The 17,454-nt window shown below is 34.6% G+C and overlaps 2 protein-coding genes across 2 annotated transcripts; one reads left to right on the forward strand and one right to left on the reverse strand.

Moving 5' to 3' along the window:
• Positions 1–4,926: 4,926 nt before the first annotated feature.
• LOC112288656 (uncharacterized) lies at positions 4,927–6,965 on the reverse strand. Its single transcript, XM_024533085.3, has 4 exons — positions 6,448–6,965; positions 6,121–6,157; positions 5,710–5,831; positions 4,927–5,552 (listed from the first exon to the last, which is right to left on the reverse strand). Exons 1-4 carry the CDS (start codon positions 6,721–6,723, stop codon positions 5,490–5,492), a joined length of 498 nt encoding a protein of 165 aa, XP_024388853.1. The 5' UTR covers positions 6,724–6,965; the 3' UTR covers positions 4,927–5,489.
• A 4,317-nt stretch (positions 6,966–11,282) lies between these two features.
• Positions 11,283–15,056, forward strand: LOC112288655 (selenium-binding protein 2). The gene is made up of 8 exons (XM_024533083.3): positions 11,283–11,492; positions 12,050–12,294; positions 12,425–12,620; positions 12,767–12,994; positions 13,346–13,577; positions 13,712–13,819; positions 13,956–14,225; positions 14,505–15,056. Exons 2-8 carry the CDS (start codon positions 12,123–12,125, stop codon positions 14,784–14,786), a joined length of 1,488 nt encoding a protein of 495 aa, XP_024388851.1. The 5' UTR covers positions 11,283–11,492; positions 12,050–12,122; the 3' UTR covers positions 14,787–15,056.
• The last annotated feature ends 2,398 nt before the right edge of the window (positions 15,057–17,454 follow it).

The following is a 17,454-nucleotide window of genomic DNA, read 5'->3' on the forward strand; positions in this document are numbered from 1 at the left end:
TACATCAAGCACAACTACACCCACAAATCCAAAAAAATTGACTTACAGATCTATTATCAAACTCTTGAAAATGTCCAAAATATCAACTCTATTTTATTTTCCAAAAACTAGAGTCACTAAAAACAACATCAACTTTATCAAACTCTTGTAATATTATTATCTATTCAAATCTTCCAAAATTAATACTTATAAAAACTCTATTAAGTCCCTTCTTAAATTCCACTCTTTGATCAATAAAAGAACCTCCAAATCATCATCGAGACTTAATTTTTTGCCTTGAGATCTATTTTCAATCGAGGTTCATAACTAGCCCTCTTTGGATATTGGTATCTAGTTTTTTAAAATAATTTTTATTAAAATCAACTCCTAACTCCTTCTTACATATGTTTATATTTTTTATTTTTCTAATCTATCTTATTTTACTTTATTTATGGCCCTACAAAGTAAGTAGAAGCTACTTTTTTAAAAGTCAACATTACTACTAAAAGTTTTACTATCTTCTTATCTTTTATTTATAATTTTTTACTTTATTTTTTAACTTGGCTCTTCTATAATAAGATCCATATTATTATTTTTTTATCATATAGTCATATTACAATACAACGTTGGAAGGATGTTCTACCATAGGAGAAGAAATATGATTGAGTACAAATGTTAAAGCAATTTCAACCATATCTATATCTTCACTTTCTGCCATTCTTATTATTCTTTGTGGTAGTAAATTGAGTTGATGCATTGCAAGCATTAACTCCTTCAATTGTTCTTCTATTTGTGCCATTGTACTCTTCATTTCAAGAAGCTCTACCATGATAATACTTAAAAAATAAATATCTAATATCTCTCAAGACAAGGAGAAGAAGGAACTTCAGAACAAAGAAGAAACTAAGAACAATATTAGTTTAGAAGAGGATAATCCACAACTTCTAATGTGTTTATGCTTTATCAAGAAAAAGGAATAATCCACTCTTAATCAAGAGAAGATAAAGCTCTAATATTATAAATGTAGTCTTGTCAATCTGACAAGAACATGAATTAGAAGAAGATGCATAAACTTGGAATATCTATGTTAAAAAAAAAAGTAAAAAAATAGCAATAAAATAGTATGTATATTAAAAAATATAAATAAATAAATAAATAAATAAATAAATAAAAAATTGGAATAGCTATTACCAAAAGATAAGACAACTAGAGACTCTTAAATCTAAAATAGAACCAAGAAAAGAGTTGACAAGGATAAAGAATGCTTCATTCTTGCCTCAATATATACTATCTAACTAAAAGCTATGTGGCGATGTTCTATAGGATTATTAATATGTATTGATTTTGCAAGACACCTGCTTTAGCTTACAAAGCAAGTTTTTTATGTATAGGCTTTATAAATAGATTGTTCTTCAAGCTACCAACATGTGTGGCACATGCCCAACTTATTGACCACGTTTCTAATCTAAAAAATTAATTATAGACATCTATAAAATAAAAGCAACATCTATAGAGCTTCTAAGAAACTTCTATAAAAGATATTATGAAAACATCCTAATTTTACCAACTTTTATCTAATCATATAGATAATTATTGGTATAAATGTAAATAAATGTGATAAATTCTTTGCTTCCATTCTACTTATAAAAATCTTTTATATGGCTCTTTTAAATCCTACAACTTGATGATGATAATCTTACCAACAAAAAAAGATTCATAGATGAGTTCTATACATAACAAATTAGAACTTGTTTGATATTGACATAAGTCCTATCTATGAAGAAGTTATGAAGACATTCTCCTTCACTTACTTGAGTCGATTTTGAGATTTTATTATTGATAGATGTCTCAACAAATATTAAAGTTGACACAAATGGCGCCATTGTGTCAACTCTCAAGTTACAATTTACTAATGGTTGAACTTTTGGCACATGTCTTTCACTAATTGACGCTTGATTGACCTTGCTAAATTTGTTATTTACAAATCTTATAAAAGCTATTAATAATAGATAGATCAAGCTATCAACTAGAGACAAAATTATAACATAGAATAAGAAAAACTCTACTATCTTAGTTAAGAAAATTGTAACAAAATTACTTAATACTTACATAAGGGACAAGAGTAATAACAATACAATTGATTGAATATTTATTACTTGAACCACTTATATCCAGATGATTGAAGATAGGACTGAAAATTTCACCTTATTTTATTAAACCATATTTTTGAAAATAAAATTTGACATATTTTGTATATACATAGATAAATATTAGGGAGGCTATTAATATTTATTGATTTACTTAGCTCTCATTCATCTAATATATTTGTATGAGTACACTCCCAAATTAGTTGGTATAGCTCAATACTTAAATATGTATAATTGAGCTTATCAAATAAATATTATTGTTCCATCATTTTATTGTCACTTTAAAATATTCATCATAAACTAATAAATGTATTATCTAAATGATTGTATTATTGATCCAACAACTTAAAAAGCCACACTGATTTAAAGACTTCTTTTATTTTATTTTATTTTAAATCTTAAAAAAATTGAGATAATTATATTAATAGCTTTATCTTAAGAAATATAAAATATTCTAATAGCCAAGTCTTCAACTCTTAATATTAAATTATGAAAAAATATCTTCAATAGAAAAAAAATATAATAACTATAATTATAATTGAAATCTCATTTTAAATCTCTTTTGCTAATGTTGTTTGGTTTTCTTTGTGATTAATAAAGATGACCTTATTTGAACTACCCTTGTCTTCTTTGTAGTTATATAGCTCTAAGCTAGATAAACAAGAACTATTGATGTTTTTATTCATATATTTATTTTATGTAAATCCTAAAGATTGTGAATTGGCATCAAAATTATTTTTTCTATTACTTCACTTTTGATACAAGACAAACTCCTCTAATAAAGATGAATATACAAAAATAGTCACTTAGAAAATAAGTTACATAAGGATCAAAAGTATTATCAAACATGTAGAATAGCATAAAGAAACAAGATTTTACAACCTCCATTCAAATAAAATTCTCAAAAACTACAAAATAAATAAATCTCAAAATATATCCATGACTTTGTAACAAAGAGGATCAAGGGGTAAGTCATCCATCACTACTCACTTATCAATGAATACCATTCACCACACCAAATCCTGTAGCCTCACACAAAAGTGTATTTATTCAGTGTGTTATATCCAATTAGCATCTTATTAAAGCACAGATGATTGTTAATTTCATATTCTACAATGCATAATCTCACACAGGGGCCATCTAAGAGCTTCAACGCTAGACCAAAGAGCAGGCATAACCTACAATTGCAATCCAAATATAACGCTAATCCCAAATCTTTCCGACTGTCCAGCACACCAAAACTGTAGATTAGCTCGCAGATCCCATAATCATTGCTGAAGACCAGAAGGACTTCAAGTTACATAGTACAGCTCGAACCTCATGTGAAATATTGTCTTTGAATAAAACCAAAGACTGCAGCAAAGTAAAGATATACTATTCCACGGGTGATGGCACTTGGACCCAACCGGCTTCCCATATGCCGGATCCAACACCCTACAGTCTGACGTGGACCTTTTGATACAACACCGTTGCGAAAAAAAAAAAAAAAAAAAAAACAATAACTCCAACTCATACTTTGCCATCAATATTGCCTGTATTATCCTTACACGTGTAATATTTATTTTATTTTATTTTATTTTATTCATCATGTATATTTACATATAGATAGTAGTTTAGAAATTCCCAGAGGTATGTATACAAAGAGTACGTAGTATAGTAAAAAACTGTAAGAAACATATTCAAATTAACCATTGCTTGACATTTCATTATTTTACTCAAAATTGTGAAGTACACATGGTTATGACAGCTGCAGAGCATGCTTAAGAATATATAAATTCAAAGTGTGTCTAATAATGACATTTGCATCTCGTAAGTTTGAAACCTCGTTCAAAAGAATGTGAAGTTATATGTATAAATTCCAGCATTGAGTTAAAAGCCGAAGTGGAAAAAATGAAACACTATGAATTAACATTAGATGTATTTGTACTTGAAATCCTTTCCAATGTCCCAAATGTGAATTCCACAGTCAAGTCAACAGTGGATGAAGCTCAGGTGGGTTCAATCTGTGAAAAACTTAAGATTTCTAGTTATCGAAAGGGACGTCAAAGAGATTCTTCAAACCTGAGTATTATTGAAAAAACTAGCATCAAACTCCAAAACAGTACCAACCTGAAACCCTAATCCAGACCCAGCCCTAACACTTTCGACTGCCTACTGGGACAAGAAGCAGAGATTATCTCTATACCTCGACGATCCCATAATCATTGCTGAAGTCCAGAGGGACTTCAAGTTACATAATACAGCTCGGATCTCTTGAGATATCATGTCTTTGAATAAACCCAAAGACTGCAGCAAAGTAAAGATATACTATTCCACGGGTGATGACACTTGGACCCAACCGGCTTCCCATATGCCGGATCTAACACCCTACAGTCTGACGTGGATTTATACTGATGAGTAGTCGGAGCACTTGCGGATGTGCTTATCTGATGAAAAATGTCAGTTTGCCCAAGCGCCCGCTATGTACGAGTTGTAAATCTCCCGAGGCGAGTGTTTTGAAAATCGATGTGTAAGCCAAACAAGTAGGCCGACTGTATCTTTCCGTCGAGGGAGCTGGAGTACCTAAAATGAGACTGTAGCAAGTTTCTACAGTAGATACAGGATCATCCTCTGCTATTCAGGGTCATGTCAGCAAACCTTCTAGCATGTTGTCGCAAAGTTACATTGCAACCAATGTTAATCTTAATTTGTTCTGTTTACGTTTGAATTATGCGTGATCTTCATTCATGTGCGTCTGTTCATAATTGTTGGTATTGTGATTGGTTCCCTGGTTGTAATATGAATTGTGTAGCATTAAAAGTTTCACGAATGAATGATTATCTTTGTGTAAGAATAAAAAAAAACATTTGATTGAACTGCAACACATGTGTAAACGATTATGGGAGTTTCTTCAGTCCACAATCCATTCCGGCATTCAAGAGCCGAAGACATCAGTGTGCAGTGTTGTAGGATCTACGAAGGATGGGCCGCAAGGGTGTATCAATCATGATCTCTTATTGCTCAACTCATGATTTTCTTCACTTCACAAGCAGTTACGAAAATTCCCAGCGTTCACCCGTGCTTGTGCTTCCGCTTGATGCTGTTCCCAGAGACGCCGTATTCGACAGTGAATTGCAAGGATAAAACGGTTCCAATCAGCAGAGCTGGCACCGATCGTGACCCCAAAGTCAAAGCACATACTTGTGGATCAGTACCAATTTGTTGCAGTACCTCGCTAGTTTTCACCATGTATGGTTGCAGCTTCCTTATCACTTCCAGAGCTGATGTGAACTCGACGATGCCTTCGACGTTTCACGTGAGGAGATGATAGGATCAGCAGAGGTATGTAAGACAAGTTGTGACGATCGACACATTGCTAGAGACCTAGAAATTGGCCGCACTGTCGTCCAGTTGTGATTCGTCTTCAATCTGCACCTCAACTATTTCCTGCATCGTGGAAAAACGACCAATTCTAAACGATGAGATTCCTGGCCGTTGCAGTCGGACCTCAGCGAAACAACTGGGGGGCTAAGACCAGAAGTTGGTGGAGCTCTAAAATATGTCCGATACAAAAGAGGTAATTATGGGTGTAAAAAAAGCTTACAGGAATTCGTTTCTGCAAATAATTGGCAACGCGAGCAAGAACCATCGAACGCGTGTGCCAGAAGCGTCCTGAAAGACGGAGTGTAACAAACGGGCCATCTATCTCCGCCAATTGAACGACGCCTACACGATCCAAAAATGAACAAAATTCAGCAATTCGAAGCATCTTGTGATGCCTACGAGACTAAACAACTCAGACAAAAGACAGACCCGAGACACACTCTAGAATTCCATGTTACTCTGCTTTCTCCAAACGTCAACCCGAACAGAAAAACCAACACCGCAAGGTCTAGCATAGAGTTCCGAACAAAATAAAAAGAGATCATTAGTCGAAGAAAAGGGAGGATGAGGAGTCCTGCATACAAAAAACGAATCCTCACAAACAGCGTTGAGAAAGAATAGACATGCATACCTGTGATGCCAACTTTTAGGTCAAACAGCTGCAACAACTGTGACACCAAAAAAAATAAATACCAAAATTAAGGCAAATAAAACCATTCCTTGAAATTTGCATTCCCTTCTCTAAATTGTTGGATATGGCTTCTCGGCTTGCAAATTGTTACAGCTTGGCATTAAGGGCCTACATTCCCTTTGTGCTAGAAAGAGGAAATAACAGACCCGAACAGTGAAACTGCACCCAAAATGCAGTCAACCAAGGTTTGAAGAAATACGCCAATACGAACCATGGCAATATTTGACTGAGGGAGCAAGATAAGAGGGCAACGCACGCATGACAAACCTCCGAGCGCGCGTCCAAGAGCACTTGCTGCACATTCTCTTCAGTCAAGTCCAGTGGCTCTGTCTGCGCGTTACTACCTCCCCACCCAGTCCCGCCACTCCGCCTCGCAACTCCTCTCTCCAACGTCCGCCACCCATGGCTCCTCGTCACCCCAGCTCCACCCACAAATACACGCCGGTGGGTACTTATCCTAGCATTCACAGACGGAACCCAGCTGCGGCTTTGAGCAACGTGACCTGCGACACAGGAAGCAGAGACCCCGAGAACTGACGACATAGCTGCTGCTACTACTCCTCCTCCTCCTCCGCTGCGGCAACGTCGATGTGGGTCACTTTGCTCGAAGAATCAACAACTGGAGAGCGGGCTCCATTATGGTTGTATTGCGGGTATTGTGTGCAGTGCGTCGCGCCCGAAGAGCTCCGACGAGGGTTGGCCAATATCACCAATTGCGAGAGAGTGTGGATAGCATGGCGCGTGGATGACGCCGCCTCACATCGCCCACGTCTCACTCTGTCCCAATTTCTTCACAATAGGAGAGACCCATTCCTACATCGACTAACAACTACTCATCATTTTCAGGCAATTAGATGCGTTCTTTGATTAGATGGTACCCTAGTTTTCCCTTTTTGTTGTTGGAAGTGGATTTCTAGTGGTAATGACCACTGGATTTAAGAGTTGAAACTCTCATACATATATATATATATATATATATATTATGTGCGCCTTTACATGCAATTTTTTTTAAAATATAGGTTTGATAGATGAAGCAAAGGTCTAGTGATGTTTAATGGAGCATGTTTGTGGGATCTTTCGATGGTTTACTTGACATTTGAAATAATAAATTGCTAAGATAATAACCTACATATTTTTCATTTTTGTTTTTTAATTCAAATGAATAGAGAAAGAAATCATAACTTATTCCACTTGGTTTCTGATACATTGTTTAAATTATAAATTAACTTGTAATATATTTTTTGTAGAATTTTTGATTATGTACATCATGAAAATTGGTGAGTTTGATTTTTTTTAACATTTTTACAAACAATAATTTTTATTTGTTTGTACTTTTATGTTTCAAGCAATTCAACAAATATTTTATAATAGTTTATACATCTTCATATAAATAATTATAATTGTACTTTGAACTAATCTATTTAAAGATTTGAAAGATAAATTTAGCTCAATTTTTAGAAAATTTTTATATATATATATATATATATATATGTATGTATGTAAAACAAAAATCAATTTTATAAATTTAAGGACTTGCTAAGTGGGCACCCTCTTTCTGTTGTGTAGACACCTTGTGCCATGAATCCTTGCATACACATAGTAAAATTATTATTTACACTAAAAAGTTTTAGAATAAATTTAAAGTAATCTTTTTTTGTAAATGAAATTAATAAGATTTTTAAAATAAATGAAAGAATTACATAAAATATACTATGAAATTTTGTTAAATTTATTTTCATAAGAATACAAATAAAATGCCACAAGCCATTGCACACAAACCTTTTAGCATAAATTTACTCTATGACTTTTTAGTGTAAAGAAGAGTTATATTGTGTGTTTGTGGAGTTGCTTGGTATATACAATAAAGAGGGGGTGTCCACCCTTGCAATTCTCTATAGTAACTACATTTCAACATAAGTTAACAAGTTAGTTTTATTTACACTAATTTAAGACCTGTTAGTTCTATTTCATAAATAGTTTATTTCTATGCAATAAATGCAATTTAGATAAAATTTGTCTATTTAAAAATTAAGATGAACTCTCCATGATTATACTTTTTAAATTTTTTTGTTGGTGTTATAGATTAAGAAAAAAAATGAATTTTAGTATTGTTTATTATATATATATATATATATATATATATATATATATATATATACATTAATTATCAAAATCTTATAACTACATTTAATTATCAAACTCTTATAAAGAATCTTGTAATTATTACTTTTAATTTTTAAATTGATATAGCTGTTATTTTTCAATTAAATTGAATTTTACATCTGAGTTTATAATAATTTTTGTACATATAATTATTTTATTTCAAATTTTAGAATGTCAAAATTATTGTTATGCTAATTTTTATTATTTAGATCAATACCATATTTTTAAAATGCATTGAAAAAATTAGACATCTTAAGCAAATATAAACAAGGAATAAAGATAGATATGATTGTGTTCATTTAAAGTTCTACAGTATAATAATCTTGCTAAGATATATAGAAAGTTTGTAAGACAATACATAATTTAATAAATGAATTTGATTTATTTATTTTTTTCTTTTGCTTGTTTTTATATTTGCAAGTCTAAATACATATTGTTGCCATACTATAGAACTTTGCTATCTAATCTCCTGAGGAATATATATACTTGCAAGATCTTTTTGTAGATTCGCTTTGTCTACAGTTCTAAATAAAATATCAGACAGTTTTAAAAAAATCTTTTCAAAGTTCCAAAAATTTCTACAAAGATTTTATAGAATATTAAAGGTTCTAAACAAAATCGATATTTAGTTTCTACGTCACAACCTCCACTTCTGATCAAATATTCCTAAATTAAATATCTTATAAAGAAATATTTTCATGAAACGAATAATTAATAATAATGAAATTTTATTAAAATTTCAAAATCACTTCTTAGTTAATGTTTTGTTAGCACTTTTAAGCCTAAATTGAATGCCTAATGTATCAAAAAAAAAATTATAAAAGTTTTACACAATAAATTTCAGATCCTAAATTATTGTCTCTAATAATTTGCGTAGGAAGTTTTAGTTATAAGCCATTTATTATTTTTAAAATACTTCAATTTTATGTATAATATGAAAGATTAATATTGCAAAAATTAAAGAATTTTTTTCGAGTTTCAGTGAACAAGATTTTTTTAAAAAAAATATTGATAACTGGCATTTGAATACTACACACTTAATTAATTAAATAACTAATTTTTGTACAGAAATGTAATAAAATTACTATCTTCTGCAAAGCTAATTACATATCATATTTTAAGTAATCAAAAAAAAGTTTCAAATTTTATATTTTGTGGATTAAATAGTCGTTTCCTTAATTCTTAATTTTTTAAAGTATTAATTTATTTTTCATACTTTTAACTATAATGATATTATGTTCATACTTTTATGAAAACAGACGTGATTTTTAAATAAGTCTCGTCTTTTTCTATTTCAATATTTTAAATACATATAATACAAAAAGAAATTTAAAAATGATTTTACAACAACAATATATATATATATATATATATATATATATTTGTATTTATACTTACAGTAATGACATATATTTAAATACAGACAAAGTATTTTAGTATATTAGTTTTAGTATTTTAGTATATTAGTTTATTTATAATTATAATTTAGTAAATTAGTTTATTTATAATTATTTATTTTTTTAATGATTAAATCCCAACTTATTAATTATTTATTTATTTTTAGTGAAATATGATACTATGCAATTATATATATATATATATATATATATATATATATATATACACATACATATATGTAGAACAACATTAGTTTATTAATCTTAAATTTTGTTAATAAAAACTTAATAATAATTATAATTTTTTCCTATAAAATTTACCTTCAGATATATTATAAAATATAAATATTCATATTTAGTTACAATATATATTTATATATATTGATAATGCAAAAATGATTTTATCTTTTCTGAAATCTATATTAACAGAATTTCTAAAAATCATTACCAGAACATTTTTAGAAATTTATATTAACAGAATCTATATCAATTTATTAAGACAACTAAAAATTATTTAGGAAAGTCGGAATTTATTTTAATATTATGTCAATAATTGTATTCTTAGAAGAAAAAAAAAAAAAAAAAAAAAAAAAAAACACAATTTACAATTTTTGATGATGACAACAAAAAAAAAAAAATTGAAAACAATTTAGTAAAATTGTCAATACAATATTATTAAATTATATATTTTTTAATTAAATTTCTGTTCAGATTCAATGAATACTTATAATTATGTATGTATGTATGTATGTATGTATAGTAGAGTAGAGTATATTTAAAAAGCAGTGTAACAATATCATAATTTTTTAGTTTATGGTTCAATTGTCTATAGCATTTAGAACTATCCATTTGCTTCATAATTCAGTAGTTATCAATTACAATGTTTGTTTGCAAGATATCAATAAAGCATGTGTTTTTCTGTTGAAAAGTTGCAAATATTTAAAATAAGGAATTGATAAGTGAATTGCTTTGGAACTACGATAAACAAATTTGGAAAGTCGGAATTTATTTTAATATTATTTTTCTTGGTTGAGGATGGAGCAAAATAGAAGTTACTACTTCAAAAACATGTATCGTAAAATCGATAATGTACTAAACTCGAAAAGGTCTATATATAGTAATTTACAGAGATGGATTAGGGTAAAACAGGAGAGAAGGAATAAAGAAGGAAAAAAGGCCAAATAGAATAGTAATTCAACAAATTTAGACAACTCACATGGCCAAAACAAGGTGTGATAAGCGAGGTACACGTCAGCAATCCATGCCCATTAATCCGACGTGGCGTGTGACATGGCAGATTCCAAACGGGGCGTGGAACATCAGGCTTCCCGCAAGGCGTCCGGATGCATGCATCTCCACGCACGTTTACTTTTACATCTTTTACAGCATGACTTTTTTTTTCTTTTTTCTTTTTTTTCTTTTTTTCCATCTATTGTCTTTACTTTTTCAAGCCAAAGGAGGCCCGTCCCTCTGTATCGGAGAGGTCCATCGTAGAGCCTTCATCTCCTTCGACGAGTGCAGCGTCGGTTTTGTACTCTCTCTCACACAAGTTTCGCTTGGTCTCCGTTTACTCTCACTCTCAGGCTCAGGCTCATTTCACGGGTTCTGCAAATTGGGCGCTTGTTGTTGTTGTTGTTGTTGTTGTTGCAGTGCTTAAATATTTGGGGCGATCGATGCAAATTTGCTGAGTTGATCCATCTCGCTTTGGTTCCTTCTCCCCACTCCTTTCGAAACGTGACTTTTGCAGCTGGGGTACCTCCATCTTGCCGAAACACTTGTCGCTTGTTGAAGAGAGAGGAGTTGAGTGACTGATTGAAGTTATTTTAAGTCGACAAGCGTAGAGTATTCTCTTAGTCTACACTCCGTGCAAAGGATTTAGTTCGATCCTGAGATTAAAGGATGTTGCGATCGAAAGATGCAGCCGTTTGTACTACTGTTCTTAAGGCCTGTTTTATGATGGGGTGTTATGGCGAGGGAGTCGTAGTTAATTGCTCTAATTTATTTATTTATTTTTTTTTTTGTGTGTGTTTGATTTTTGGAATTCTTTGTATTTTATTTGATGTTTGAAAAAATGTTGTTAACCTGGTCTCAATATTCCATGACGCGTCATGGAATGTGTAGTTTGAAATTAGGAAGTGGGTCCGCGATTGTCCCAACCTCGCTATTGTCGAAGCAGCTGCGGAATTAATTGGCATAGGTCTCTTAGTTTCATGCATGACCTTCTCATTTAAAAATTTCCATTTGAGCACTTGTACTGAACTCTCCATGCTCCGGGTCCTGAGTGGTGATGTTTCTGATTGACGATGTAGGGTGATTGAAACCGAGGAGCTGATTAGAAACATAAAGGAGATTTGCTGGCTAGGAAAAAGGCAGTGCAAGGACATGGCGAGCGCGATAGTAGACAAGGTGAAATCGGTGATTCAGCCGGAGGATGAAAACGGAAAAGCAGGTCATTGCTGCAGCGCACTGTCGAGTGGACCAGGCTATGCGTCCCCAGAGCAAGCCCAGAAAGGACCACGCGAGAAGCTGCTTTACATCACTGCTGTTTACACAGGTAGCGATCTTTGGACTGCCAATTCATTTCCACTATGTGGCGTGAAGATGCAGCGTTCGTTTCAGTAATATTCTGAAGCTGGGATACTGGTCTTTCTCTTGAACCTGAAACATGGGTGGTGTGGGTGTAGGAACCGGCAAGAAGAAGCCCGATTATCTGGCCACGGTTGATGTGGACCCAAATTCAAACACATATTCAAAGGTGATTTACCGCACGGTGGTGGACCATTTGGATGACGAGATCCACCACAGTGGCTGGAACACATGCAGCTCTTGTCATGGTGATGGCGGTCAGAAGCGCCGCTACCTCGTCCTTCCATCGCTTGTGTGGGCATTCACAACCATATTCTACAATACGAAGCTGCCCTCTAAATCTGATGTTGTGATGTGTTTTGGCACTGATACGTGTCTGTCAATGTTTGGGACGTCGTTTTATATTAAGGTAGACCAAGAGGCTTACATTAATTTTGCAGGTCAGGACGGATCTACATTGTAGACACGCTGAAGGACCCGCGGGCACCGCAGGTGCATAAGACGGTGGAGCCGGATGAGATATTGTCGAGAACAGGGTTGGCTTATCCTCACACTGCCCATTGTCTCGCAAATGGCGATATCATGGTGTCGTGCATGGGTGACAAAGAAGGAAACTCTAAAGGCTCTGGTTTTCTGCTCCTTGACTCAAATTTCAACGTCAAAGGAAGGTATGCGGTCTATCTCTCTGTTTCCGAGCCCTAGCCTCCATGTTTGCTGCTGCTTCAGTCTTCTCTATTTCTATAAGATTTGTACTGGTAGTGCTGTGTATTACTGAAGCCTTAGTTCACTTTAGTGTTAAATGTTTAGGATAGTGATTTTCAATTCTTTAGTGGATAGGCTGCAGTTGCAAACTGGGTAGTCTGTTGTCATATCGCCCGTCACTTTTCCTTGTTCCATAATAGAGATCCAATAAACAGTTGATAGGAATGTGTATTGTGTGTATGCTGAGGCTGTTCCGATGTAAGGAGGCTACTTGGATGTCTTGAATATACACTTACAACTATTTGTGCGTGTGGCAGGTGGGAAAAGCCGGGTCATAGCCCGCCTTTTGGTTACGATTTCTGGTACCAACCTCGACATAACGTGATGATTAGCTCCTCGTGGGGTGCGCCTAAGGCATTCTGTAAAGGTTTCAATCCAGCTCATGTCGCTGATGGTTTATATGGTCAGCACTTATTTGTCTACGACTGGCCTGAGGGTACTCTAAAGCAAACTCTCGACTTGGGCAACACTGGTCTTATTCCTCTCGAGGTACGCCTCCAAGCGTTTGTTCAGCAATTGCATATTCGATGTATTTTGATGATAATTCGATTCGATTCCTATGGTATGGAAGGTGCATGACAATATCTGTCGATGTAATGATTCAATGCTTTACCTTTCCACAGATTCGCTTCTTGCATGATCCGAGCAAGGCAGTGGGATATGTGGGAGCTGCCTTGAGCAGCACAATGGTCCGTTTTTTTAAGAAAGATGACGACACGTGGGATACGCAGGTGATTCACTACACCTTCGCATCCCAAATCAATGTCTGCACTGTTTGTTCTTCTTTAGATCATCTGGCATGTCTTATCACATTCACGCATTTGACAACCGCCTAACACTGTCCTATAATATGGCTTTCCATGCCAGGTTGCCGTAACTGTGCCTGCATTGAAGGTGCGAAACTGGATATTGCCAGAAATGCCAGGACTCATCACTGACTTCCTCATTTCACTTGATGATCGATTCTTGTACTTCTCCAATTGGTTGCACGGTGACATCCGGCAGTACAACATTGAGGACCCCGCAAATCCAGTTCTCACGGGTCAAGTATGGGTCGGCGGACTAATTCGCAAAGGTGGTAATGTTTACGTCGAGGAGTCGGGTGAGACATGGCAATCAACTGTTCCTGATGTCCAGGTGAACTTTCTATCCTTGCTTTTCCCCTCAGATTGTCTCTATACAAACTTCGCTTAAACGGGCCATTTAGACCATGACATGGAACAATTTAAGACTGACTTTGCTGAACGTCAGCAGAACAGAGTAATGAATTTCCTCTTTAGTTGCTAATTCCGACCCACGTCCTCTCTCGTTTTCTTTCCGTCGTCGTGAAGTCAAAGAGTTTTACTTATGGCATTGAGAAGCATCAGTAAAATAGTTGAAACCCACTTATTATATGTTGGTGGTGGTGTTGAATAGGGGACGGAGTTGAGAGGCGGCCCGCAGATGATTCAGTTGAGCTTGGACGGGAAGCGATTGTATGTCTCAAACTCGCTCTTCAGTGCATGGGACAATCAGTTCTACCCGTCCATGGTGGAGAAGGGGTCTCACATGCTTCAGATAGACGTGGACAATGTGAAGGGAGGTTTAACTATCAACTCACGGTTCTTCGTCGATTTTGGTGCTGAGCCTGAGGGCCCTGCCCTTGCTCACGAAATGCGCTACCCTGGAGGCGACTGCACTTCAGATATCTGGCTGTAGATCGAACTGCCAACAAGTGGGGACCTGTTGTGAACTAAACATGTAAAACTTGTGGATTTGAATAATGAATTTGGTTGATAGTTGAGTTCTCCTCGTTGCTTCGGTTGGCATCTAAGTGCTTTGTTTGGAGTGAAACTGTGACTCCTGTGTTGGTCTCGCACGGAAGGTGCCATCTCTTCGAAACGGGGCATATGTTGAGTGTATCTACAACATCTTGACCCAATGGAGTGAGAAATGAAAAAAAGATTTGAAAGCTTCTTTCGACAATGAGATCCAAGTTTCCAGCTGGTTTTATGTTCATCAACGGCTTGTTTTTTCCTTGTGGGAATTGTTCTCCAGGCTCGTCTTGGCCTTTTTCTGAATGTTTTTATTCTTCGGAATAGGTGACCTCAAACAGCTCCATTCTAAGTTATTCTTTTTTGAGTCAAGAGGCTAGTGACCACGAGCCCCTCTGCTTACACACAAGTGGACAGAAAAGTGGACCTGATAACAGAAAAGGCGTTTGTGGAATGAATCTTGCAATTGCTTTGTTGCTAATTTTCAGTGGAATAACTTCAGTGAAAAATTTATGAGTGTAAATTATAGATAAAAGTGACAAGATTAATAAACTGTATTGTCGGGTGTAGGATACCTTTTTGCAACAAAAAGTTAGGGGTCAGGAGACTAACAAATGATTTATTGTAATCGCTTTGTGTTCAAATGTACGTGATTGCATCTTCAAAACTTACTACATTGTTTTAAACTATAGGTTTTGTAAAACATATATCGTCAAACATCAGATCCATTTACTAATTAAAAGCATATCAATGTTTTAGCCTATTATTTGGAGTTGCCAACACTTGGAAGATAGACATTGATTTCATAATTTTTATTTTAGAACTATACAAGTAGTTAATCATATTTCTTCAAAGATTATTATATATATATATAATAAATGAAAGAGAGCTGAGTGGAAGTGGCAAAGTAATAGAGGCCACACAACAATAAATAGATTTAGCTCAATTGATGCAAGTAGTTAAACCCTAATCAATCTCTTAAACAATATTAGAAGTAAAATATGAATTTTTAGTTTATAGAACTAGGGCTCTTATATATTCCTTCTTTCAAACAACCACAATGCAATGATCTATTTTTTGTGAATTTAAGACACTAATGGTAGTAGTCCCAAGCATTGCTCCACTGACAAGAGAGCAACGTTGTCGTGTTGTAACACGAGTATACCGTGAAAATATAAAGAAAAAGGACTTTTATTAATATTCAGTTACCTCGAATATTGGGAGCAACGACCAACTCCTATACAAATACTGAGTGGCCAGATTCAGTCACCCCGTTACAGTCAACCGGGGCATACTGAAATGCTCCGTTCAATTCCAATAACGGGAGTCAGCGGGAAGAGAAGGACCAATTCACACGACGGGTTTGAAGAGCCAATTGGATCCAATTTCGAGAATCCAATCCGGGTCCTCTTACCCAATATGAGACCTGAATTGGCCAGGCAACCCAATGCAAACCCAATTACGAGAACATCCAGGTTACTACGGGCATCTTACCCAATATGGGACCTGAATTGGTGTCACGGCCATAATCATGTAAGCTAATAATTACATATAGAAATAGGTAGAAGTAAGTAAAAGTAGATAAAAGTAAGTTAATTCTATAATATTTAATATAGAAGCTTCCTAGAAACTTCCTAGATGCTGCTTTGACTTCATAGGTGTCTTTAATTGACTTTTTGGATTAGAAACGTGGTCAACAAGTTGGCCATGTGCCACACATGTTGTTAGCTTGAAGATCAAGGTAACTATGTGGCCCACACGTAGAAAAACTTGCCTTGTAAGTCAAGGCATGTGTCCTACAAAGTCAACACATCTTGGAGGTCCTATAGAACGTCGCCACGTAGCCCCTAGTTAGATAGTATATATAGAGACAAGAGTGAAGGCTTCTTCACTCTTGTCAACTCCTTTCTTGCTTCTAGTCCAGGTTCAAGAGTCTTTAGTTTCTTGTCTTGTGGCAATAGCCATTCCAGTTTCCTTTTAATATACCTACTTGTTTATATTTTGACTTATTATATCAAGATAGCCTTTTGGTGTATATTTTCCCTCATCGAGTCTTTGTCCTTGACAGATTGACAAGAGTACACTTACAATATCAGAGCTTTGTTTTTTCTTGAGTAAGAGTGGATTACCCCTTTCTCTTGATAAGACATAAGCATATTAGAAGTTTGCGGATTACCCACTTCTAAACTGATATTGTTCTTAGTATCTTCTTTGTTATCAAGTCTTTCTTTTCTTTTGTCTTGAGCAATATCAAACAAATTTTTCTTCTTAGTGTCATTATGGCAGAGCTTGTTGAAATGAAGAGTGCAATGGCACAAATGCAAGAGCAAATGAGGGAGTTAATGCTTGCGATGCATCAACTCAATTCACCAACACAAGAAAGAACAAGAATAGCAGAAAGTGGAGATATAGAGATGATCGGAGCTGCTTCAACATCTACAACAAATCACGTTCCTTCTCCAATTCTACAACACCCTATAAGCACTAGAGAACCAAGAATTGCCTTACCTGAGAAATTTGATGGTACGAGATCAAAGTTTCGAGGGTTCATCAATCAAGTATAATTGGCAATTGAACTTCAACCGCAAAGCTATCCAACTCCAGGATCACAA

This window comes from Physcomitrium patens, chromosome 11, assembly GCF_059467195.1.
Source record: "Physcomitrium patens ecotype Gransden chromosome 11, ASM5946719v1, whole genome shotgun sequence".
Taxonomy (NCBI): domain Eukaryota; kingdom Viridiplantae; phylum Streptophyta; class Bryopsida; order Funariales; family Funariaceae; genus Physcomitrium; species Physcomitrium patens.

Coding starts and splice junctions, on each gene's coding strand:
- LOC112288655 (XM_024533083.3), top strand. CDS start 12,123: ATGGCGAGCGCGATAGTAGACAAGGTGAAATCGGTGATTCAGCCGGAG. Junction 12,995..13,345: donor AATTTCAACGTCAAAGGAAG/GTATGCGGTCTA, acceptor TGCGTGTGGCAG/GTGGGAAAAGCCGGGTCATA. Junction 14,226..14,504: donor CAACTGTTCCTGATGTCCAG/GTGAACTTTCTA, acceptor GGTGTTGAATAG/GGGACGGAGTTGAGAGGCGG.
- LOC112288656 (XM_024533085.3), bottom strand. CDS start 6,723: ATGTCGTCAGTTCTCGGGGTCTCTGCTTCCTGTGTCGCAGGTCACGTT. Junction 5,832..6,120: donor CCTAAAAGTTGGCATCACAG/GTATGCATGTCT, acceptor TGGATCGTGTAG/GCGTCGTTCAATTGGCGGAG. Junction 5,553..5,709: donor ATTTGCAGAAACGAATTCCT/GTAAGCTTTTTT, acceptor TCCACGATGCAG/GAAATAGTTGAGGTGCAGAT.